Below are 25,668 nucleotides of genomic sequence, written 5' to 3'. Positions count from 1 at the left end.
CCTAACCCACCTGCATCCAAACGCAGTCACGTAGAGGGCTAGAGTCTCGACTACACATCTTGAGGGAACATGGTCCCGTCCCTGACCCATGCACACACTGCACAGAGGGCCCATTAAGTCAATGATGGTGCACATACAGACCAATATACCATGTGGACGCTAAAAAATCAGATATTCTAATGCGATTTATTATCACAATAAATAATTCACTGCAAATGACTGCATGAAAAATGTGGGTTCCCGAGCACCATGTGGGAAATGATCCCATTTATGTAAAGCCGTGAGCACATACCCACGTGCTGACGGAGAGGCGCAGAGGCGCGTGTCGGGAGGGGGTCTGGAGTGACCCCCAAGTGGACGGGGTGGGGGAGGGCGTGCGGGGATCTCCCGCATTTTTTACCATAAGCATTTATGATTTTTACAAAATCACCAAAGCCATCACTTTTTCCATTTAGAAAACGCTAAATTATTTACTGTACATCCTTGGGCACACCTTGGTTTTCTCTTGGAGGGCACAGATGCCATCGCCCTGAGGAGCATGTGTGCCGTCCTGTCTGTCCTGCCTCCCAGACTCCTGCCTGCCCTGCCCCGACACCTCTCCCAGCCCAGGCCCGAAACCCCTGGCCCCCTGCTTCCTCACTCTGTCGGTCATTCTAGAAGACTCTCCAAACCACCCTTGCAAAGAAGGTCATGCCAGGGAACAGCGGCGAGGTCACTTTTCAGTCAACCCACGGGAAGCCGGTGAATCCCCCCATGGATCTCCAGGCCCGGCTTCCTTCTCCTCCCTGGGGTCACCTGCTCAGCGGTTTCTCAGCCAGGCCAGCATGTCTATCAGGTGGCATCCAGCATCCAATCACAGTGACGAGAACTTTCCAGAACATCTTGTAAACTGTGGAGGCCCACGGTGGCCCCACTAGGCCTGCAGCAGGGCGATCTTGTGTTCTGGGGCGGAGTCTTCTCTGGTGTTGTAGGGCTGGGTCTCCGGCTCCTGCCTCAGGTATTTCTCTGCAGAAAATACAAGACTTTTTTAAGCACTAAAAGCTCAGACTTGAGGATGGGTTAGTTCATGGAAGGGGTTTTCAGGATCCTGGAAGGTGCACAGGCGGGAGCTGTGTGCCACTCAGGCCAGCGTCGCTAACTCTGTGGGGGTCTCTCCTGAGTCTCTGTAAGCGTATTTTCCAGGTGACTCACGGCCCTGCCTTACTGCTCAGGGTCCCCTCCCACCACACAGTCAGGCCACAGCTAGCTTCCCCATTCCCAGTGCACTGCATCTGAACTGCTTCTGCAACAACGTGGGTGAATCTCCCTGATGTCACATTGAGCCAAGGAAGCCACTACAACATCCACCACCTGTCACTCTCACGGAGCTGACCCTGCATCAGCGGTGACCTCATTGGAAGAGAAAGAGGCCCAGCCCTGGGGCCTGGGACCCCCTGCACCTTGCTGTGTGGCCCGGGGTGGGTGCTCTGCTTCTCTGCCCCATCCTCTCCTTGACTGACACCTGCTGCTCCGAACCCCCCCATCGCTCTCTCAGGGATCAGCGCCCACCCTGCTTCTGTCCCTCCTGGCCCTCCTCGCCCAGGGCTTCTGGATGTCCTGACCTGGCCCTGCTGTGCCCTGATCCCTTGGGCTGTGGACTCCCGGCTGGAAGCACGTGCTTCCAACCTTCTGCATGAAAATGTGCGTCGCAGAGCACCAGGTATAAAACGATCCCGCTTATGTAAAACTGCAAACATGTATCCTCATAGTGACAGACGGGTGCATGTGCGTGTTTAGGGCAGGAGTCTGCAGTGACCAAAAAGCAGACTGGCGTGGAGGTGGTTTTCTGTTTTTTCTGTTGTTGTTCTTTTTTTGAGACAGAGTCTCGCTCTCTGACCCAGGCTGGAGTGCAGTGGGTTAATCTCAGCTCACTGCGATCTCTGCCTCCTGGGTTCAAGCGATTCTCTTGCCTTGGCCTTCTGAATAGCTGGGATTACAGGCGCCCACCACCACGCCCAGCTAATTTTTGTATTTTTAGTAGAGACGAGGTTTCATCATGTTGGCCAGGCTGATCTCGAACTCTTGACCTCAGATGATCCACCCACCTTGGCCTCCCAAAGTGCTGGGATTACAGGCGTGAGCCACCACGCCCAGCCAGTTCCCCATATTTTTTTACAATAAGCATTTAGGATTTTGGCAAAATCACCAAAGCTGCAGGATGTCTGACTGCACCTACCTGCTTCTTCCAGGGTGGAGAAGTACTGGAACCCCTTCAGGTCAGCAGACAGCAGGACACGGAGAACAGGGACCTGAGAGACAGACGGACTTTGGCCAGGGCAGGGATGTTCCTCTGCAGCACACAGGTAGGCGGCCGGGTGGACACAAAATCTCAGAGCCTTCCAGGAAGGTACAGCTTCATCTCCACACGAGGGTGTAGACATGGGGTTTTACCACATTGGCCAGGCTGGTCTTGAACTCCTGACCTCAGGTGATCCACCTGCCTCAGCCTCCCAAAGTGCTGAGATTACAGGCGTGAGCCACCGCGCCCAGCCTTCCCTGTCTGTTTTTGTTTCCTGAAATATAATTCCCCTGAGAGCAGGGGCAAGGACTGATCCTCATTCACTTGTGTGTCCCCAGCATTGAGGACAGCGTGGCAGTGACCACCGGGGAAGTGAACTCATAATGTGACTCCTCAGAGGGCTGGGGCCACCGCTCCCCATTCCACAGGCAGGGATGAGGAAGGTCCGATGGGGACAGGAACCTTTAAATCAAGACACGGAGCCAGCGCCGGCTGAGGGGCCATCCAGCATCACCCCAAAGATGTCACATTCACCACAGGAGGGGGCAGAGAAATGACCCCAAGGCAGCCCATGGCACACCCACCTGCAGACCCACGAAGGCCAGGGTGACGCCCTGCTTGTGGAAGTCCTCGAGGAGCTCACCAAGCCCCAGCACCACGGTGTAGTCGATGCTGCAGACATGGGTGCACTCCAGGACCAGGCAGCGTGGCGGGGACACTGGGGAGACAGGCCCGAGTCGGGTCACGCCACACAGAGCAGCCCAAGGCCGCGGGGCAGAGACCAAAGGGGGCTCCGGCCAGGAGCAGAGGCCAGAGAGGCCAGAGTGCTCCGTCTCACGAGGGCCGAGTCACCCAGCTGGGGGATCCACACGGCAGGACCAGAGACACAACTGTTTGGTGACAGCAGCAGCTGTTTCCCTCCTGGGACAGACCCGACTCCCCTAAAAGCCCCCCAGAAACAGGAACGGGACTTTAGGGGCAGGGAAGGAGCGACACATGGGGAACCACCACCCTTGCTGCAGCGGTCACTGGCTGAGGGCCCACAGGGCGGAGTCCTGTCCACTCGGAGATGCCTGAATCCTTGTGGACTGGAGAGCGTTGGGGACAGGGCCCTGGAGTCCTGAACAGCTGGGAGTTGGGGGCAGAGAACAGGGGAGTGACAGGTGCCCTCGGGCACCTTGGCCCCTGCCCACGCACCTTCTAGGGCCCGGCTTAGGATCTCCTCCCGCAGAGCCTCCACCGCGGGGAAGTGCAGGCCACTGGCCGGCTGCAGAACCAGAACCGGCCCCTCCGACAGCTGTGGGAAGGAGTGAGGCCTGGAGGCAGGTCTGACCCGGTGGCCTCCACCAGGCTTGGCCTGTCCCATGTGGGAAGCCCCCCACCCAACCCAGCACACTGGAGGGGACCGGGAGTGGAGTGCTAAGGGTAGACCCCCACAGCCCCGTGCAGTAGAACGCCATGGTTTACAGCAAGGTGGCTGCCCGCCTGCCAGTGAGCGGTGCCCTTCAGCAGCACCCACGACCGCAACTACCCCGGACACTCAAAACATAAGACACACCCAGGAATCCTGCCCCCAGCATGCCCCCCAAGGCCACAGGCAGGTACCTTGGTCTCGGGTCTGGCTGCGGAGTGCAGGAGCATGAGCAGGGACACCAGGGCCCCGGCCAGAATGCCATACTGCACCTCCCAGCAGCTCAGCAGGAACGTCACACACAGGGGCAGCAGGTCCAGCCCTAAGAGAAGGGTACGGCTGAGGGGTGCCCAGCAACCACCCGACCCCCAACATGGCCCTGCTGACCAGTGGGACAGCTTTCTGCCGCCCCACAGGAGTAAAGGTCTTATGGACCCAGAGCAGCCCCCGAGGGGACTCCTGAGGACTTGGGGACAGCAGCTGCTGACCAGGCCCTGCTTCAAGTTGAAGGAAGAAACTGCCACCTCCCCATCTGAACTGAGCACAGGTGAGACATGCCCAGCTGGTCCCCAGTCTCCAACCTCGGGGAGGGCAGCAGCAGGGGCTTGTCAGGGTACAGAGCCAGCCTGAGGTGCCCTGGCGACACAGTGAGTGTACGGGCTCAGGGCTCAGGCCTGGGGGACTTCACCGCACGCATGAGTCAGGCCCATCCCACCCTGGCTGAACCTCGGTTTCCCTGGCATGCAATGGGCATGGGAGAAAACCACCCATCCTTTCACCTGTCAACTTGCTGGGGCTGCCCAGAAAATGCCAAATAAGCTATGTGAGCCCTTTTTCCATCCTCCTTCCACAAACAAAAGAAAACAAAACGTGTTTAAAGGAACCGCCACTCAGAGCCAGAGTGCAGGCTGTTCCGCTGCCCCTGCAGGTCAGCGGGGACATCTCCTGTCCCTCCCCTAGCTGGGCCCGGCAGAGCGGTGGCTAGAGGCGGGCAGCTGGGAGGGTAGGGACGGGAGCAGGGGGATCAGGAGGGGACCCTCCCCCGGGGCCAGTGCTCCCCTCAGGACCCCATTTGTCAGCTCCAGCTCTTCCTGCTGAGACTTGGGGCCATCTCTGGGGCCACCTTCTGGCCGTCCACTCCTCCGTTCCGGGACCAGCCTGACTTCCCAGCCCTAGCCCCGGAGCTGTGGCTGCAGGAAAATGGGGCAGCACCAATGACACCCTCCGTGTTCACAGACGCCACATCACAGCACTCTCCCCTGCAGGGACAAGGACATACTCTTAATGCGCCAGAGCGTCCCGAAGATCTTGGTGTCGAACAGCGGGGCCACGGCCATGATGATAACAGCGGCCAGGGCAGACTTGGGAATGTAGTAGAAGAGGGAGGTCAGGTAGTCCAGAGACAGCAGCACCAGCACCCCTGCGGGGCGTGGGGACACGGGTGACTCGGGCGCACGATCCCCCAGCACGCAGCACAGCAGCCTCCTGCTCAGAGGAGCCCCCCGGGGACAGGAGTGGGGACAGGGTGACGAGTGCCAAGGCCCCCAGCCCCTGCTCAGTCTCCTGTGGTCCCCCCACCCATGTGGCCCAGTCCCTGTGCAGTCCCAGGGCACACGGCCCGTAAGCCAAAGGGACATCTCTGCGGGCCCCCTCCTCCCTTTCTCCCACTCTCAGGGCTGAGGGCACAAGGGGAAGGCGGGGACCTCACCCGTCACCAGCCCCCCCGCTGGGGTGCACACCCCCGACTGAGCGTTCACAGCTGTCCTGGAAGGCAACACAGAGACTGTCAGTCACTAGGGGCCGGGATGGGGGAACCCTCAGTCCACACCCCTGTGGCTGACCTTCCGAGGGGACGTCAGCTCCAAGCACGGCTTAGGAAGTGGCGGGGTGGGGGGACTGCAAGGGGGCTGAGGCCAAGAGACTTAGGGTGCAGTCACAGACAGGCCACCTGACTACAGGAAGGCACAGGTCTCACATTCCTGAAGCACGTGTCCCTTCGGGGTCCTGCAGCCTTTGTCTCCTGCCCCCATCCAGGGGGGGGCCCCATATCCAGCAGGGTCAGGATCAGCAGCTGGGGGACCAACCGGGCACTGCCAGGCGATCCCTCCTTCCCTCCTTGAAGCCACAGGTCACCCCCATCCTGCTGTCCTGACTGAGGAAGGGCCCTGGGGCGTCTGGGATAAACCTCAGGCCTGCCCTCAGGGCAGAGCTAGCCCTTCCTGTCTGCACATCCTTTTAGAAATTGACTCTGGCACCGAGAGCTAGGAGGGTTCTGGCATGCCGGGAACTTTCCAGTATCTGTTTCAGAGACAGGGTCTCGCTCTGTCGCCCAGGCTGGAGTGCAGAGGCACAATCACAGCTCACTGCAGCCTCAGCCTGCTGGGCTCAGGTGATTCTCCCGCCTCTGCCTCCAGGGTAAACGGGATAGCAAGGGTGTACCGCCGCGCCCGGTGGACTTTCTAGTACGAAACTGCAGGACTGTCTATGAGCGTAAAGAAACAGAGGACACCCTGAGGGACAGCAGGGTGACGCCCAGCCCTTCCTCTCCACAGAGAGTTCACAGCTGACCGGGGTCAGGGCAGGCAGACTCGTCAGGATAACAACGTAAAGGCGTCCGACGTGGGCAAACGGAGGAGGACGGGTCACTCACCGTCCGAAGCTGCCTGTGACCGGGTAGGAGGAGACGAGGGAGCCCAGCACGTTGGTGAGGCCTGGGGAGGAAGCAAGACAGGCCGATCGGGAGGGAAGGCACACGGGATGGAGGGAAAGGAGATGGCGAGCGGGACAAAACCCAGAAGGGAGGCAGGAAGGCAGGGTCAGGAGACTCACCCTGGGGGCCTGAGCCTGCGCACTTTTTCAGGGAAAGAAGAAGACAGGCCACGCTCTTACAGACGCGCAGCCATTTTTGAGACAGTTTCACTCTTGTTGCCCAGGCTGGGGTGCAACGGCATGATCTCGGCTCACCACACCCTCCACTACCAGGATTCAAGCAATTCTCCTGCCGCAGCCTCCCAAGTAGCTGGGATTACAGGCATGAGCCACCACGCCCAGCTAATTGTGTATTTTAGTAGAGACAGGCTTTCTCCATGTTGGTCAGGCTGGTCTCGAACTCCCGACCTCAGGTGGTCCGCTCACCTTGGCCTCCCAAAGTGCTAGAATTATAGACATGAGCCACCACATCTGACCACTTTTTTTTTTTTTGGCAATACAGTCTGACTCTGTTGCCCAGGCTGGAGTACAGTGGCAGGATCTTGACTCACTGCAGCTTCCGCCTCCCAGTTCAAGTGATTCTCCTGCCTCAGCCTCCCAAGTAGCTGAGACTACAGGTGTGCAGCGCCATGCCTGGCTAATTTTTGTATTTTTAGTACAGATGGGGTTTCGCCATGTTGGCCAGGCTGGTCTCAAACTCCTGACCTCAGGTGATCCACCCACCTCGGCCTCCCAAAGTGCTGGGATTACAGGCGTGAGCCCCGCGCCCGGCCAGGTCCCAGCTTTCAAACACTTGTCACCCAGCCTCTCCTGTGTGACCAGGACACACCTTCCCCATGCAGAACAGAGGGGAGCATCTCACCACCCAGGAGGGCCTGACGGCTGAGAAGGAAGTGTCTGTAAGACAAACCCGACGTGCTCGGAAGGTCAGTGGCTGCCACGTTCTCCACCCAGCTCCCTTCAACCCCAGCACGCCTTCTCACGAGACAATAGCCACGGTGAGGCCAGAGGCTGTGGCTGGTACATGGTCTCCTCGGGTGATGCTGGCTGCCTACACCAGACAAAGCCTGAGCCACAGCATCACTGGGGCCCGGGAACGGGGATCACTGCTCAGCCGGACCCCACACTGCCACCAGCAGGTCTCACCTGGGATGCCACAAAGGCCAGAGTCCCTCCTGCTCTCTAAGACCCATGTGGAGTGTCAGGTCTCACAGGGGCGGGGCCTGCTCTCAAGACAGGGCCGAGTCAGCACCAGCCCGGGTCCCATGGCTCAGCTCACGCCCCGACAGACAGGGGCTAGGGCACGGAAATGCAGGGGGAGAGCTGGGCAAAGGCCTGTGGTGACTGCAGGCTGTACGGGGTCGCCCTCACCCTGCAACAGCTTGAGTTCGGGACCCGGCTCTGTGAGCTGATGCTGACGGGGCAAGCCCTCCCAGCTTGGCCTTTGTGGGTGCACATCAACCCACATCAGTCTGGCCTGCCTGAGATCAAGGAGTCCCATGGCTGCCATGGTAACCGTGACCTTCACTCTGTGTGGGTCGCATTCCTGGAACTCAGTGTGCCGTCAGAAAAGTTCTGTGGTATTTTTCAAGTAATGGGAATAGGGCCAGGGGCTGTGGCTCAGGCTTGTAATCCCAGCACTTTGGGAGGCCAAGGTGGGCAGATCACCAGGTATCAGGAGTTCGAGACCATCCTGGCTGACATGGTGAAACCCCGTCTCCACTAAAAATACAAAAAAGGCCAGGTGAGGTGGCTGACTCCTGTAATCCTAGGACTTTGGGAGACCTAGGCGGGCAGATCACAAGGTCAGAAGATGGAGACCACCCTGGCTAACACAGTGAAGCCCCATCTCTACTAAAAATACAACAAAAAATTAGCTGGGCATGGTGGCACTTGCCTGTAATCCCAGCTACTCGGGAGGCTGAGGCAGGAGAATCACTTGAACCTGAGAGGCAGAGGTTGCAGTGAGCCGAGATTGCACCACGGCACTCCAGCCTGGCAAGAGGGTAAGACTCCATCTCAAAAATAAATAAATTTAAAAAATACAAATACAAAAATTAGCTGGGCGAGGGGGCAGGTGCCTGTAATCCCAGCTACTCAGGAGGCTGAGGCAGGAGAATTACTTGAACCCAGGAGGCGGAGGTTGCAGTGAGCTGAGACCATGCCACTGCACTCCAGCCTGGGCAACAGAGTTTCACTCTCGGAGGAAAAAAAAAAATATATATATATATATATGAAAGTAATAGGAATGGGATGGTCTGGGAAATCACATTTGGAAGATTTACTGGGAGGGCTCGGGGGAGGCTGTGGATTTTCTTTTCTTTTTTTTTTTTAAAGATGGGGCTTCACCATGTTGGTCAGGCTGGTCTTGAACTCCTGACCTCAGGTGATCCGCCCGCCTTGGCCTCCAAAGTGCTTGGATTACAGGCATGAGCCACAATGCCTGGCTCCGAGGCTGTGGATTTTCTTGGCCTGCGAGTATGTTTCCTAGGAGGCCCATGCTCCACCACTCAGCTGGACAATGCCCCATTCTCCACAGCTCAGAGAGGAGCCTGGGCAATGTCCTTCTGTGACCCAACTTGGGTCACTCGTTTTGCTGTCAAGAAGCCACGTGGCTCTTGTGAAATTATCTGGGTGGACACCCCGTTTTCGAAGGAGCCCCCGGTGCTCCCTGGATTACCCTGCACGCCAGTCTCACGAGGGGCAAGAAGGCCTGGGACCCACGACTCAGTCATGATAACTGGATTGAAGATTCACACTGTGGTCTCAAAATATACCACTAAGAGGTCAGCTCACAGAGACATAGTGAGAGGAAACTAAACCATGAAAGCAGGCATGACCCCACCCACAGGCAGGCTACTCGGCCCCGAGTCCTCCCAAATCCACCTGCCCCTGCCTGGAGCAAGTTGCAGGGGAGGGTGCAGGTGCAACCTCAGAAGACTCCTCTGAGCTTCCTCCCTCCCTGAGGTGGGACGCTCCAGGTGTTCCTGGATGCAGACCTAGGTTACAGACGTCAGGGTCGAGTATGCAGCAGGAGCTTAGTAAGTGGTGGGACAGACAGCAGATGTCAGCTCTGTATTCTTAGGGATCCAGCTGAACAATGTGGCGCTCTGGGAACGAATCCTTATTACTATTCCGTAAGAGCCAGCACAGTGGCTCATTCCTGTAATCCCAGCACTTTGGGAGGCTGAGGTGGGTGGATCACTGGAAGTCAGGGGTTCGAGACCAGCCTGGCCAACATGGCGAAACCTGCCTCTACTAAAAATACAAAAATAAGCCGGGTGTGGTACAGGCACACCTGTAATCCCAGCTACTCAGGAGGCTGAGGTAGGAGAATTGCTTGAATGCAGGAGGTGGAGGTTGCAGTGAGCCAAGATCGTGCCACTGCACTCCAGCCTGGTGACAGAGCAAGACTGCATTTCAAAAAAAAAAAAAAAAAAAAATTCCAGAAGAGCTCATCTGGAGCCACCTCTGCGCTCCCAATTCAACACCAACATCGCAGTCCTCCTATGATACAGGAGACAGAGCGGTAGGCCCAGGGCCCTGGAGTCCCACAGCTGGGGTCTTCCCTGAGCCTGTGGTCTTCCCTGAGGCTGGTGTCATCCTATGACTGGGGTCTTCCCTGTGACTGGCATCTTCCCTGTGGCTGGGGTCTTTCCCGAGGCTGGGGTCTTCCCTGAGGCTGGGGTCTTCCCTGTGGCTAGGGTGTTCCCTGTGGCTGGGGTGTTCCCCGTGGCTGGGGTCTTCCCCAAGGCTGGGGTCTTCACGGAGGCTGGGGTGGTCCCTGTGACTGGGGTCTTACCGATGGCCAGCAGCTCCTGGTTGGCATCGATGCGGTAATTATTCTGAGACCCTACAGGGAAGGAACAGTGAAGACCGTCACTGATATTCAACATCGCCGGAAAACATTCACAAAACGTAAAACAGACCACGAACTTCTACACACGGCAATAAATTTTATAAATACAACTATGAATACACATCTAAAATAGTCACATGTAAACATGTGCTTGAGTGTATCAGACGGGGAATCGGTATAGTACCACATAAACAGGCTGGGCACGGTGACTCATAGCCGTAATCCCAGCACTTTGGGAGGCCAAGGCAGGAGGATTGCTTGAGTCCAGGAGTTCAAGATCAGCCTGGGCAACATGGCAAAACCCCATCTCTGCAAAAAATACAACAATTAGCCAGGCATGGTGTGTGCCTATAGTCCCAGATACTTGGGATGCTGAAGCAAGGGGATGGTTTGAGCCTGGGAGGTTGAGGCTGCAGTGAGCTGAGATCGTGCCACTGCACTCCAGTCCGGGCAACAGAGTGAGACCCTGTTTCAAACAATAACAATAACAAGAAAACATGTAAATGGCCAGGTGTGGTGGCTCACGCCTGCAATCCCAGCACTTTGGGAGGCCGAGGCGGGTGGATCACGAGGTCAGGAGTTTGAGACCAGCCTGGCCAACATGGTGAAACCCTGTCTCTACTAAAAATACAAAAAATTAGCTGGGCGTGGTGGCGCGTGCCTGTAATCCCAGCTACTCAGGAGGCTGAGGCAGGAGAATTGCCTGAACCCAGGAGGTGGAGGTTGCGGTGAGCCAAGATCGCGCCATTGCACTCCAGCCTGGGTAACAAGAGCAAAACTCCATCTCAAAAAAAAAAAAAAAAAAGAAACACAGTCATTATTATCAATTAAATTAAAACTTTTTTTTTTTTTTTTTTAAAGATAGGGTTTCACCATGATGGCCACGCTGGTCTTGAACCCCTGACCTCAGAGGGTGATCCACCCACCTCAGCCTCCCAAAGTGCTAGGATTACAGGCGTGAGCCACCGTGCCCGGCTAAATTAAAACTTGCAATTAAACAGATAATACGGGATCTTGCTCTGCCGCCCAGGCTGGAATGCAGAGACGCCGTCATAGCTCAATGCCACCTCGACCTGCTGGCTCAGCTGATCCTCCTGCCTCGGCCTCCCAAGCAGCTGGTACCGCAGGTGTGCTCCATGTCTGGCTACTTTTTATTTTTAATAAAAACGAGGTCTCATTATCTTGCCCAGGTGCGCTTCAAATTCCTGAGCTCAAGCGATCCTCCCACCTTGGTCTCCCAAAGTGCTGGGATTACAGGCCTGAGCCACCACGCCTGGCCCAAAGATAACACTTGAAACTCGCCACTTCTGAATTGATGTGGCATCTGTCGCTGATGAGGTTACTTGCACCCACGGTAGCAACATGGCGGAGGCACCACAGAATACGGGTGCTCGTGCACACCTCATCCAAGCTCCACGTGCAAACTCCCTGTTCAGTGATGTCCCCGTCACCTTAAACTCAGTCAGCAGCATTTACACCACAGACGTCCGAAAGGGCCACGAACCAAAACCTTTTATTTCCACAAAGAACGGGCTGTTAAAACACTCCCTGCACACCGTGGCGTGAGGGGCAGTGGCTCGTTATAGAGCCATTTTTATCATATATACATATTATGTCCATGTGTATCATGAGCACATATTACTTGGATATGAACTCAAGTTTCTAAAACTTAGAACAGACACAGGCGAGCTAGAGAGCAGGGAGGCCTAGCCCAGCCAGGCCTGGGGCATGGGTGACAGGCGTCTTACCGAAGGCTTTGGCCACTGCAATGCTTTCCAGGAGGCCCATCAGGGGCACCACAGCCAGCCCAGCCCCTATGTCCTGAGAGAGGAGAGAGGGATGGTGAGTGGCCTTCCTAAGGGGTGTGACCCATGAAGGCAGCGAGGGCCACCCTCCCCCACAGGAAACAGGAGCAAGTGCTTGTCAGCGGCTGGATGTCCCTCCTTGTCAGAAGAGGCACCAGAGTGTCTGAATGTGCTGGGAGGAACACAGCACATTCGTCCTCAGCTGGAGTCCACAATGGGAGAAGCACCCCTGCGCCCTGGGCAGGAACACAACGTGACATCCCTGAGCGCACTGAGCTTGCATCTGACCTGGGATTCACCCTCCCTGAGGGCTCGGTTGTCCTAACTGACCTCAGACCCCCCGGCACCCAGCAGACGCATCAGGGTAGGGGCCACGCCGGGGCCACTGCAGCCTTGGCCACGCCATCCTGGCTCCTGGCTCTGCCCACCTGCACCATCTCGGTGAAGGAGATCGTCCCGTTCGCTGTGGTCACTGAGAAGGGCGGGGCCCGGACTGGAGGGAGCCCCTCAGCTGTCTCCCCAGTGAGGATGAAAGGCTGGTATCCAGTCACCTCGAAGGAGTACGCAACCAGGGCTGCGAAGGAGACCACCAGGGCGTTGCGAGCTAGGAGAGAAGCAGAGAGGCATCCAGGACCCGAATTCTGGCGAGTGTGGGGTAGTGTGGCTGCCTCCAGGTGACTGCAGCAGATACCCCAGGGGCAGAAGATGCCCCCGCTGGGCCACAGTCCTCACTCTGCACTCTGGGAAATACGGCCCAGACACAAGTGCCACGTGGCAGCATGAGCACAGCAGGTGGTTCGGCAGAGCCGCAGGCCACGGACGGGCGCACGTGCCACCCACTGCCAAGCTCCAGGCCACCGCACATCGCACAATGTGGCAAAGACTGTCTGCAGCTTCTCTGATGGTCTCCCTGTGTGTGGAGGGGCCCCCTAGCAGAGCCCAGGAGTCTCCCTGAGCTCAGAGGCAATGCTGGAAGGGAGTCGGAGGAGGCCTGTGGCTGGAGCTGACAGCCAGGTCACAGGAACATACAGGGCAGCCGGGGACGGAGCTGCAGCCATCTGCAGAGGTGGCCTCGGTGTGCAGCAGAGAACGGGGTGAGGCAAAGCTGGAGGGAAATGACCCAAACCCACAGTGAGGAAGAGACACTAAGAGGGTTACGATCCCAGGACTCACACCAGAGTGAAAAACCCTCATCATTCATGGAGCACCAGGGGCTCCTGAGGGTTTTACCTCAGCAGCGGGGAAGATTAGCCCAAGGCCCGGGGTTGGCAAATTTTTTTCTGTAAAGGGCTAAATACTAAAACCTTTTTGCTTTGTGGGCCATAAAGTCACTGGTGCAACTGCTCAAGCCTATTATTGTATAAAGGCAGACACAGACAATGTAAATGAATGGGAATGGCTATTCCAATGAAACCTTATTTACAAAATCAACTGGTGGGCCACATTAGGTTCGCCCTAGAATGAACACTGCTCTGGTCCAGCTAACAAAGCTTAAAAGCAAGAGCCAGGTGGGGCACAGTGGTTCATGCCAGTAAATCTCAGCACTTTGGGAGGCCAAGGCAGGTGGCTCACAAGGTCAGGAGTTCAAGACTAGCCCAGCCAACATAGTGAAACCCTGTCTCTTACTAAAGAAAAAAATATAAAAATTAGCCGAGTGTGCTGGCACGCACCTGTAGTCCCAGCTACCCAGGAGGCTGAGGCAGGAGAATTGCTTGAACCCAGGAGGGAGGTGGAGGTTGCAGTGAACCAAGCCATTGTACTCCAGCCTGGGTGAGTGCTGAGACTCTGTCTCAAAAAAAAAAAAAAAAAAAAAAAAAAAAAAAAAAAAAAGTAACTGTAACCAAATGCAATTTAATTAACAGGACATTAAAAGAATAACTGTAACCAAATTCGGCTTACTTAAAGAATTAGAGGAAACCGTTAAGACTGTTAAGTAACAACGTAAAAGATACATTTTAAAACATTCAAATTGAGGCTGAGAGGAGTAGCTATGCCTTTAATCCCAGCACTTTGGGAGGCTGCAGTGGGTGGATCACCTAAGGTCAGGAGTTAGAGATCATCTCGGCTAACATGGCAAAACCCCCATCTCTACTAAAAATACAAAAAATTAGCTGGGCGTGGTGGCAGGGGAATCGCTGGAACCCGGGAAGCCAGAGGTTACAGCGAGCCAAGATCATGCCTTGCACTCCAGCCTGAACGACAGAGAGAAACTGTGTCTTCAAAAAAAAAAAGGAAAAAAAGATTCAAACTGAATTCCTAGAAATGGAAACCACAGTGTCTGAAATGAAACAAGCACTTGATGCAATTAACAAGAGCTGAGGCATAGCAGAGAAAAGATAAAATGGAGCACTAGAGACGATACAAAATGAGACAGCAAAGACAAGCCTGCAAATCCCAGAGAGCAGCAACAGTGCGCGGTGGGAACGGCTTCAGGGAGCCGTAAATACGGCTACGGGAGTCTGCAGAGAAAGTCTGTGGAATCTCACGAGGAGAGAGTATAAAAGAAGGGTTTCCACACTTGATGAGACTGCCTGTACCACCCTTCCCCTCCTTGCCTCTGTCATGAAAACCTCAATAAAGGCTGTGGCCTAAACCATCCTCTAGCTTTTGGCTTCTCCTCCTGGCCACCCTGGTGTCTTCTGACGTGGCCCTACGTGGTGCGCTGTGCCTCCTGTCACCAGGACCTGTGAGTACAATAAACTCTCTTTTTTCCTGAGCCTTTTTCTGTCTCCCCTGTGGCCGCCCCTCACTGGTCATCGCATAAAGAAATACGAAAGTCTCTGAGAAACCTGGGGTGTCTGAGCATTTTGCACTTTGACTTTTTTCTTTTCTTTTCTTTTTTTTTTGAAATGGAGTCTCACTCTGTTGCCAGGCTGGAGTGCAGTGACGTGATCTCAGCTCATTGTAACTTATGCCTCCCGGGTTCAAGTGATTCTCCAGCTTCAGCCTCCCGAGTAGCTGGCATCACAGCCATGCGCCAGCACGCCCAGCTAATTTTTGTACTTTTAGTAGAGACGTGGTTTTGCCATGTTGGCCAGGCTGGTTTCAAACTCCTCACCTCAGGTGATCAGCCTGCCTTGGCCTCCCAAAGTGCTGGGATTACAGGTGTGAGCCACCATGCCTGGTCTCCAAACTTTGATTTCTAAGGTGATCCCATGAGTCCCCTGAACATCCCCCGAAGAATACAGATTCTGATTCAGATATCTGTGGGGGGGCCTGAGATGCTGCATTTCCAGTAAGCTCCCAGGGGATGCCCAGTGCCTAGGCTGCAGGTCCCAGGCTACACGCTGAGTCTCGAGGTTTAAGATAACAAGGCAAGGGCTGGGTGTGGTGGCTCATGACTGAAATCTCAGCACTTTGGGAGGCCGAGGAGGGTGGGATCACTTGAGGTCAAGAGTTCGAGACTAGCCTGGCCAACGTGGCGAAAACCTGTCTCTACTAAAAATACAAAAGTTAGCCAGGTGTGGTGGCGCACACCTATCATCTCAGCTATGCAGGATGCTGATGAGGTGGGATAATCGCTTGAACCCAGGAGGCAAAGATGGAGGTTACAGTGAGCCGAGATTGCACCACTGCCCTCCAGGCTGGGTGACAGAGCGAGACTTCATCTCCTAAAAAAAGAAAAATAGATAACAAAGCATTTTCACTATTTCACGGACAACTGAACGAAAGCCAGGAACTTTGGCTAGCTACTCTGCAAGTCTAAACACAGGCCAGGCTGGGACTGAAGCCAGGCATTTCCACTCTAAACCCAGGGCTCTCTCCACCCCACCAGGCTCAAGTCTACGGAACAGGATCCAGGGAGTGACCTGGGGAACAGACCAGCCAGGCAGCTGGAAGTGACTCAAGGGCTAAATCCAGCCACCATCTCTCTCCTCTAGCTGTTGGATTATGCAGCCCCCAAACAGCAGGGCCAAGCTCAGCCTGTTCTGCGCTTAACCCTTCCCCTCGGCTCTGAGAAGGCTCGGAGTCACCTACACTTCCTGACTTTCCTGGGTGTGCCTTCCTCTCTGGGGAGCCCTGCCCGGAGCTCAGCCAGGGGACCCGTGCCTATCTTGGATGCACCTCTCCAGGGTGCTCCTTCACCTGCTAATGGCCCTGCTGCTCCTCTCACTATGCAGTCCCCCACTCCCCGCTTCTCAAAGGACCCCTGGTTATCTGTGGCTCAGCCTGCAGCCTCCAGGCCTGAAGCCGAAGCTGTACCCCAGCAAGCTGCACGATTCAAACAGAGCCTGCTGGTCACAGTGGGATTTGTTTGCTCTCCCCAGGACCTGCCAGTAGACCTAGCTTCTCACCTCGGCACTGCTGACATTTTGGGCGGGTCACTGTCAGTGGTGGAAGCCGGCGCGCCATCAGGGGTCTGGCGGCATCCCTGACCTCTCCCCACTAGCTGCCAGCAACTGTCTCGCCACGTGGTATCCACCAAAAATGTTTCCCGACGTTGCTAAATGTCACCAGGGGGCAAAACTGCTTCAGGTGAGGACTACTGCAACAGACCAGCTATCAGCTCTGGCTCTGGATCAGAACCACACCGAGTTTGGTTTGCAGTTTTAAATGTCACAGTTTGGTGGCTCACGCCTGTAATCCCAGCACTTTGGGAGGCCGAGGTGAGCCACTTGAGGTCAGGAGTTTGAGACCAGCATGGTCAACACGGTGAAACGCTGCATCTACTAAAAATACAAAAAGCCGGGCGTGGTAGCACATGCCTGTAATCCCAGCTACTCAGGAGGCTGAGGCAGGAGAATCCCAGGAACCTGCGAGGCAGAGGTTGCACCGAGCTGAGATCACACCACTGCACTCTAGTAGCCTGGGCAACAGAGTGAGATTCCATCTCAAAAAAAAAAAGCAAACATACTAAAAGATAAAAAATAAAAAAATTAATAAGTAAAAGCCCTAGAGTTTTGTGTGCAGGTTTAAATGTCCCAATGCCCAAGTTAAACCCAGACCAATGACATGAAATCTCTCAGGGTGGGACTCAGGACTCCCCAAGTGACCCCAACATGCAGCCGAGGTTACACACAATGTGAACTGAGGCCCCTCACCTGTTGTGGCAGCCCAGACCAACCCGCGGCTGAGCCGCACACCAGGGGGCATCTCAGGGTGGACGGGAGGCACGTGGTCCCGCATCAGCTTCAGCACCAGCAGCAGCACCATGCAGACCAGCCCCAGGACGGCGTCGCCCACCCTGCAGACAGGCAGAGGACTGGTCACGACCCAGCTCGGCCCAGGCCTTCTGCTGGGAGGTGCCAAGAAGCTCCCAGGCTGCCAGTCCCAGGCTATGCTGAGTATCAAGGTTTAAGGAAACAAAGCATTTTCAATATTCTCACTGTTTCACACACACTTAACTAAAGTTCAGGAACTCTAGCAAGCTGCTCTGCAAGACCAAACACAGGCTAGGCTGAGATGTTTTCTCCTAAGCGATGTGCATCCCTATTCTACTTCAAAACTCAATTTAAAATTCAGGGGCTGGGCGCAGTGGCTCACGCCTGTAATCCCAGCACTTTGGGAGGCCGAGGCGGGTGGATCACGAGGTCAAGAGATCGAGACCATCCTGGTCAACATGGTGAAACCCTGTCTCTACTAAAGATACAAAACATTAGCTGGGCATGGTGGCGCATGCCTGTAATCCCAGCTACTCAGGAGGCTGAGGCAGGAGAATTGCCTGAACCCAGGAGGCGGAGGTTGCGGTGAGCCGAGATCGCGCCATTGCACTCCAGCCTGGGTAACAAGAGCGAAACTCCGTCTCAAAAAAAAAAAAAAAAAAAAAAAAAAAAAAAAAAAAAAAATTCAGTAAGCACATGAGCCTGTGCGGGTCATGACGGCGGCTTGGTGACCCGCTCCTACTTTCACTCCCATAACTTTTTGTGACTCAAGTATGTGCAAAGGATCTGGTGAGTGACCACGGGGAACGGGGGCCAGACTGAGCAGCCGGTGCTCTGCAGGTGGCTCTGGAACAAGTGTGGCAAATTTGAATGTGGCCCAACACAAATCTGTAAACTTTTTTTTTTTTTTTTTTGAGACGGAGTTTCGCTCTTGTTACCCAGGCTGGAGTGCAATGGCGCGATCTCGGCTCACCGCAACCTCCGCCTCATGGGTTCAGGCAATTCTCCTGCCTCAGCCTCCCGAGTAGCTGGGATTACAGGCATGTGCCACCACGCCCAGCTAATTTTTTGTATTTTTAGTAGAGACGGGGTTTCAGAATGTTGACCAGGATGGTCTCGATCTCTCGACCTTGTGATCCACCCGCCTCGGCCTCCCAAAGTGCTGGGATTACAGGTTTGAGCCACCGTGCCCGGCCAACAAATCTGTAAACTTTCTTAAAACATTAGAGGAGTTTTTAAAATGAATTTTTCCCAGTTCATCAGCTATCATTAGTGTTTTTTAAGAATAGCCCAAGACAATTCTTCCTTCTGTGTAGCCCAAGGAAGCCGAAAAATTGGACACCCTGTTGTAGACATTCTAGAAGGCTTTGGACTAAACAGTCAGTAAGGTCCCTTTTACCTCTCACAGTCCATGATGCTCTCGGACTGGTCAGGCTCCTCAATCACTGCTCCCCCATGCGGCTGACCCCTGCCCACTGGTGCCTCTGAAGGGCAAAGAACCCACTGGTTTCCAGCTGGAAGATGGTCCAGGATCCCAGCATCGCCCCCACTCCCTCCAGGCCACAGCACTGGGCAGCCATCTCTACAGCTCCCAGATCATTTCTTCCTCCAGCCCCTTCCAGCCAGAGAGACAGAGAGGTATGCCAGCTTCCTGCTGGATGGTCTGGCAGGGAGGGACCCCTCATTAGAGGCTTTTATTTTTTTTTTTTTTGAGAGTCTCGCTCTAACCCAGGCTGGAGTGCAGTAATGTGATCTTGGCTCACTGCAACCTCCACCTCCCGGGTTGAAGAGTCTCCTGCCTCAGCCTCCTGAGTAGCTGAGACAACAGGCACACACCACTATACCCAGCTAATTTTTGTATTTAAGAGACAGGGTTTCACCATGTTGACCAGGCTGGTCTCGAACTCCTGACCTAAGGTGATCCACCTGCCTCGGCTTCCCAAACTGCTGGGATTACAGGCATGAGCCAACGTGCCTGGCTATCAGAGGCTCTTTAAACCACCTGTGGGAAGTGCTCGGGTCTCCTCATCTCTCATCATGGCTCCACCTGCTATCCCCATGGCACCCCCGTTCTGTCTGTGTTAGCTTCCCCAAGCCCTGTCTTCTCTTCCTTAACAAATCACAACCCGGGGGGAGACACACTGCCTTCTTTTTCTTTACAGTCTCTTCCCATTCCTGCCCGAGAAAGCTTTGTGGAGAGGAACAGCACCCTCTTTGGCTCCCCAGAGCTGAGCTTCTCAAACTCTCCCCTGCACGCAGACCACAGGCCCCCCGTTAGAACGCTCTGACAGGGCAGGTCTGGAAAGGGCTGACAATCTCATTTCTGCCAGCTCGCAGGTGCTGCTGATGGGGCTGCTCTGGGGACCCCTGTTTGAGCAGCCACAGGCAGTGAAAGTTGAGGTGGGGGCCAGGAAAGCAGGTGTGGAAGGGGGAGCTTCCTTACAGGAGGGAGGAACGAAGCCCAGGGTACCTGGTCTCCCCGATCCTCAGGAAGGTGTGGTACACTTGCAGGACGAACTGCCTGGGAATGTTCTGCAGTCCCAGCAGGTTCTGTTCAAACACAGAGACGCTCATCAGAGGCCCTGTCCCCAGCTCCCGGCCTGCCGTCCCGACCCCATCTCAGACCCTCATTCTCAGGGCCCATCTCAAAAGCTCAGGGGCCATCTGCCCACTTCCAGTGCCCCTAAGCCAGGAAGTCAAAGTTACCCTTGGGGAAAACGGCACTTCCCAATTTCTGGGTCAGTGATGTGTTTCTCTAAATTACTTTTGTTTTTCATAAAAAACAGTGTAGGTAATCCCACAGCAGGGAGACCAGTTCTACAGCTCTAAGGCCAGGAGCCCTGGGCCGCCTGACCCTGCCCTCATTGGCTCGAGGCCACGCCTGCCACTTGGTGGCCAGGCGCCCTGCAATGTGGACCCTTGCTGCCATTGGCTTGAGGCCACATCTCTCACTAGATGCCCCCCAACCTCCAGCCCCACTACTGCCAGAAGGAAAAAGCACTTCACAGTGTGCACAGATCCAGAGGGGTCTGAGGGGCTGCGAGACTGGGCTGGGTAATATCTGGCCAAGTGGGAGCCTCCCACAGCGATGCCAGCTCTCAGAGCTCCTGGGCAGAAGAAGGAGTGCTATCCTGTGCTTTAGGGGTTTTTTGTTTTTTTCTTTTCTTTAGAGAGGGATTTGGCTTGCTCTGTGGCCCAGGCTGGATTCGAACTCCTGGGCTCCAGTGATCCTCCCACCTCAGCCTCCCATGTAGCTGGGATCCATGGTGCCGCCACAGCTGGGCTTTAGTTCTCTAAGTTGCCTGAGACTCAGCAGGAGTCAGAGGGGGAAGTTGAGGCCCAGGCTCCCAGGGTGACAGACTCAAGGACCCTGCCCCAAAACTTCGGTCACGGGGTGGGTGGGGTTAGGACATCCGGGTAGGTGGACTCTGGGACTGCTGGGGCAGGGGCTTCTGTCTTGGAAGAGTCAGAAAGATGCCCCCCCCCACCCCCAGATGGCTGCAGAGTCCCTGAGTGGGGCTAGGGCTGACAAGCATGAAGGCATAAAGAAGGCACTCTCGGCTGGGTGGGGTGACTCATGCCTGTCATTCCAGCACTTTGAGAGGCTGATGGGGGTATATCATCCGAAGTCAAAGGTTCAATACCAGCTTGGCCAATATGGTGAAATCCCATCTCTACTAAGAATACAAAAAATTAGCTGGGTGTGGTGGCACATGCCTGTAATCCCAGCTACTACGGAGGCTGAGGCAAGAGAATTGCTTGAACCTGGGAGGCAGAGGTTGCAGTAGATGGCACCATTGTACTCCAGCCTGGCAACAAGAGGGAAAGTCCGTCTAAAAGAAAAAAAAAAAAAAAGACGGCACTCTACTTTCACTGTGATCATATAAAAGAACATCATAAGGCCGGGCGCGGTGGCTCAAGCTTGTAATCCCAGCACTTTGGGAGGCCGAGGCGGGTGGATCACGAGGTCGAGAGATCGAGACCATCCTGGTCAACATGGTGAAACCCCGTCTCTACTAAAAATACAAAAAATTAGCTGGGCATGGTGGCACGTGCCTGTAATCCCAGCTACTCAGGAGGCTGAGGCAGGAGAATTGCCTGAACCCATGAGGCGGAGGTTGCGGTGAGCCGAGATCGCGCCATTGCACTCCAGCCTGGGTAACAAGAGCGAAACTCCGTCTCAAAAAAAAAAAAAAAAAAAAAAAAAAAAAAAGAACATCATAAAAGACTAGGAGGCCGAGGTGGGTGGATCAAGAGGTTGGGAGTTCGAGACCAGCCTGACCAACATGGTGAAATCCCATTTCTACTAAAAATGCAAAAAAAAAAAAATTTAGCTGGGCATGGTGGTGGGCACCTGTAATCCCAGCTACTCGGGAGGATGAGGCAGGGGAATTGCTTGAACCGGGGGGGGTGGAGGATGCAATGAGCCAAGATCATGCCACCGCACTCCAGCCGGGGTGATAGAGCAAGACTGTCTCAAAAAAGAAAAAAAAAGAATATTCTTAATACCAAAGATGAGGAACATTTCCAGAATAAAGAAGTAACCATGCCCTGAAACAGCATTTGCCAGGCTTCCCCTGGGAGATGTGTGCAGATAACTTACAAATCGCACGCATCCACACCTGTTGCTCCCTCCTCTCTAAAATGGAAATAATGATAAACCTACCTACCAGGGTGTGCTGAGAATTACACATGGAGTGTCTTGCCCAGTGCCTAGCACGTAGCAAGAGTGCAAAGAGTGTCTGCTACTTTATTCTCACACACACACACACACACACACACACCCTCTCACACACACACTCATGCTCTCCTGTCCTTGGTCTTCTCATGGTTCCTCCATCAGGACAGACTGTCTCAGGCTGGCCTGGAGTAGCTCCTGGCTTTGGGAAGATCATCTGCAGTGACACAGGGTGAGGAGGCAGGGTGTGCTCCTAGTCGGCCTTGACAGCCGCATGGCCCCATCAGCGGAACTGGGCTCACCTCACTCCACACACCCTCAACTGAGCACCCCCTACTGCACCTGCCCAGTGCTCGGTGGCCATGGCTGGGAGCAGAATAGTTCCTGTCCTTGAGGAACTTACAACCCAGCAAAAAATAGAATAAATTACATCCTCAGCTGATGACTGATCTTACTACATCTTATAGATGTTTTAAAAGTAAATATAAAAAGCATGGCATTTAAAAAATTAACGAAACCAGGAAAAAAAAAAACCACACACACACACACAACAAAACCACCTAGCTAAATTAGCATGAGGAAATCATTTGCTTGTAGAAATTGTAGCAGCATGCTTGTGACCGCTGGGGCCCACTGGGTGTGCCCAGTGCAGGGAGAACGGAGCCACGTCAAGCACACCACACAGAAACTCGGGCAGGAGCGGGGGGCAGGGGGATGGAATTACTGGTGCCCCAGTTACCCGCTGTAAAATCCAGCCATCATGAGACAGCCCTTCCAGGAAGGTCATTTTATTAAGAGGGGACCCATAAGAGCACTGTGTACTTCTTTGATCCACAGAAGACAATCTGAAACAGCAAGACGTCCATTGACCACAGGGATCAGGCTGGGCCTTGGTCCCGCTCCCAGCTATCCCTGTGCCAGCAAGCAGTGGCCAAAGAGCAGTGCCCTGGGTGGGCGCTGGGCCTACCTTGATCTGTCCAAAGCCGATGGTGACGGTGGCAGCAGAGGTGAAGCCTTTAATGACGGGGCAGGAAATGAAGTCCAGCAGGAACCCTGGCCAGCCAAGAGGGGACACCGAGCTGGTCCCAGCTCCGCCCAGTCCCAGAGTATGAGGGTATGTGTGAGCTGGGAGGGGTGGGAAGGGTGCAACTGGGAGCAGATGCTGCAGCTAAGAACGGGTGGGTGACACACCCTGCGTCTTTGGAGAGCAGAAAAGGGAGACGAGGGTCTGAGGCCACAGCTCCTCTCCAAGTGCCCTGGCCTCTCAGCAGAAAAGAGTAGACTAAGGGGCCAGGCCCCCACCCCCTCCACCCAGCCACCCACCTATACATGAACACACCTACTCACACCCGATCCCAACACACATGGGGATATACCTTGAAATGCAAACAAGAAAATGCTGAGTTCAAGGGCATCCCCTTGGCAAGCAGGTCGAGACTCACCCAAATGTAGGACCCCCATAACCAGCTGGATGCAGCCGGACAGGAAAGCCAGCAGCACAGCATAGGCGGGCTCGTGGAAGGTGTAGAAGGAGACCAGGAGGGACATGATGGCCGTGGGGCCCAGAGTCACGTCCCGGGAGGTGCCCAGGAGGAAATACACGAAGCAGCCCATGAAGGCAGAATAGAGGCCATACTGTGGAGAGAGACAGCGGTGAGCACGCAGGAGGCCGATGTCAGTCCACCGTGTCCCCAGTGTGCGTGTGCATGCACGGGAAGCGTGGGTGTCAGCTGTGTCCTGGACACACGAGCATGCACAGGCGAGACGTGCACCACCCCACGCTGCAGGGCGGCCTGCGGTGATCAGGAGGCCGCTCTTTTAGCAGCACCCAACCAGGGCCTCAGGGTGCAGACAGCCAGCCAGAGGGGTTGGTGCGGGCCGTATGCTGTGCCCAAGTCTAAGAATGCGTTGTTGTTGTTTTTTTTTTTTTAAGGCAGAGTTTCACGTTTGTTGTCTAGGCTAGAGTCTAATGGTGTGATGCTGGCTCACCGCCACCTCCAGGGTTCAAGTGATTCTCCTGCCTTAGCCTCCCGAGTAGCTGGGATTACAGGCACCCACCACCGTGCCCGGCTAATTTTTTGAATTTTTAGTGGAGAGCGGCTTTGACCATATCGGCCAGGCTGGTCTTGAACTCCTGACCTCAGGTGATCCACCCGCCTCGGCCTCCCAAAGTGCCGAGATTACAGGTGTGAGCCACCGCGCCCGGCCCGAGGAAGCATTCTTAAGGCCTCCTCCGTGAGTCACCTCGGTGGTCCCTCCACAAGCAGCTCAGTGTCTGTGTGTGTAAAACAGGCACAGGAGCCTGGGTCAGCCCAGAGACAGTCATGCGTTATACACTGTAAACAAAAGGTGCCTTGGGGCCCAGGGGTGGAAACCTGGGATGGCTGATGGTGTCTAGGACTGATCCTGTGAATCTCCACACTGCTCCTGAGATGGGGCTGGCAGAAGGGCCAGACACCTCACCTGGGGCGGGAGTCCAGCCACTTCAGCATAGGCCAGTGCCTGGGGAACGAGAGTGAGGCCCACAGAGAGTCCAGCGATGAAATCCATCTTCAGCCACTGCAGGGAGTAGCTGGGCAGCCATGCCAAGATGGGCAGCCTCCTCTGCATGGCCGCGGGGGAGCAGCAGCAGGTGTCCGGGGCCACCCCAGGGCTGGAGAACCTGGCCTGACCCAGCACCGAAGAGGGCATCTTCTTCAGTGGGGCTAGGGATGCAGGTGACATAGATCAGCAGTCAGAGCGTGGCCTTCGAAGAACCCAGTCACACTGGTCAGAGTCGGCGGGGACCAGGAGGGGTCACTAGGGTCTCCCCTCCCCAGGGGCGCTGAGCCAGACAGGTCTGAGAGGAAGCCCACAACGTGTGTAAGAGCGGAACTGGGCCAAGACTGGGGGTGGGGGGCATCCCCTCATCACCCACTCTTGCTGAATCCCCCTGTGCAAATCCTGGGTGCCTTCTGTCCCTCCATTCTCAGTTCTCCCAGATGAGAAACTGCTCAGCGATTTCTTACTGAGAAGCCTGAAGACTAATTAGGCTCAACACTTCTCGCTCCTGAGGAACTGGCTTCCTTTTCCTTTCACCCCTCTCACCCCGGGGAATTTAACGGGGAGTAGCGCGCAGAGAAGCAGGGCCCGCGGGGGCACACTAGGCTGGCGGGGGGTGCCGGCGGCGGCCGGGAGGGGATCCCAGGTTTTCCAACTGCGCACCAATGCGGGCTCCACCCACTACGGTGGACTGCGGCGCTGGTGGGGGGTGTCCTCCCTCCTGACACCACGCCTCGCTCAGCCCCACCTGTGGCATTCACGCCCTAGAGTTCTAGTTGCTTCTGGGAGGACGTCAGAGGCGCCCAGTTAATTCAGGTGCGCAGCATCCTCCAGGGCCGCGCGCAGAGCCGCCCCCCGAGGCCCCGGCCGCCCCGCTCCGGCCAAAATCCACTCCCCGGCCCCCGGCCCCGCCCACGAGGCCGCTGGCTCCGGATCCTGGGGCCTCCGGCGGGGACCCCGCGCCACCGGACGGTCCGCGGTCCCTCGGCCCCGAGCAAAGCCGAGGGCCGCGGGGACCCGGGTGAGGACGCGGCAGGGGGGTGGTCCCCGCGGGAGGCGCCGGCACTTTTGGGCTCCGCGCTGCCCCAGCGTCGGCTGCCCCCGGCGACCCCGGCCACTGTCCGCACCCCCGCCCCTGGTTCCCGCTCGCGGGCCACGGACTCACCCACCCCGCACCGCAGCTCGGGGTCTCCTGGCGTCGCTGCAGCCGGGTCCGCAGGAATCACCCGGGACGGGACGGGCGGGGTCTGGGGCGCACGTGACCGGGGGCGGGGCCGGGGCGGGG

The 25,668-nt window shown here is 55.8% G+C and overlaps 1 protein-coding gene across 4 annotated transcripts; it reads right to left on the bottom strand.

The window, feature by feature from the left end:
• Positions 1-167: 167 nt before the first annotated feature.
• Positions 168-25,647, bottom strand: SLC26A11 (solute carrier family 26 member 11). Of its 4 annotated transcripts, none has more exons than XM_039476191.2 (17): positions 25,549-25,647; positions 24,306-24,547; positions 23,285-23,477; positions 22,810-22,895; positions 19,635-19,714; positions 17,105-17,247; positions 12,491-12,666; positions 12,006-12,078; positions 10,201-10,251; positions 6,340-6,400; positions 5,398-5,453; positions 4,969-5,109; positions 3,884-4,011; positions 3,476-3,575; positions 2,863-2,996; positions 2,216-2,288; positions 168-1,005 (listed from the first exon to the last, which is right to left on the bottom strand). In XM_039476191.2, the coding sequence occupies exons 2-17, from the start codon at positions 24,531-24,533 to the stop codon at positions 914-916; spliced, it is 1,815 nt and encodes a 604-aa protein (XP_039332125.1). In that variant the 5' UTR covers positions 24,534-24,547; positions 25,549-25,647; the 3' UTR covers positions 168-913. The 4 variants fall into 4 exon arrangements, with proteins under 4 accessions (XP_039332125.1, XP_039332126.1, XP_074245140.1 ...); XM_039476192.2 differs by having other exon boundaries at positions 25,553-25,641; XM_074389039.1 differs by lacking the exons at positions 24,306-24,547; positions 25,549-25,647 and adding an exon at positions 22,582-22,687 and having other exon boundaries at positions 23,285-23,439.
• Positions 25,648-25,668: the final 21 nt, after the last annotated feature.

This window comes from Saimiri boliviensis, chromosome 17 (assembly GCF_048565385.1).
Source record: "Saimiri boliviensis isolate mSaiBol1 chromosome 17, mSaiBol1.pri, whole genome shotgun sequence".
Lineage (NCBI taxonomy): Eukaryota > Metazoa > Chordata > Mammalia > Primates > Cebidae > Saimiri > Saimiri boliviensis.
Note: the sequence above shows the minus strand (reverse complement) of the source record. Positions and strands in the feature narration are given on the sequence as shown.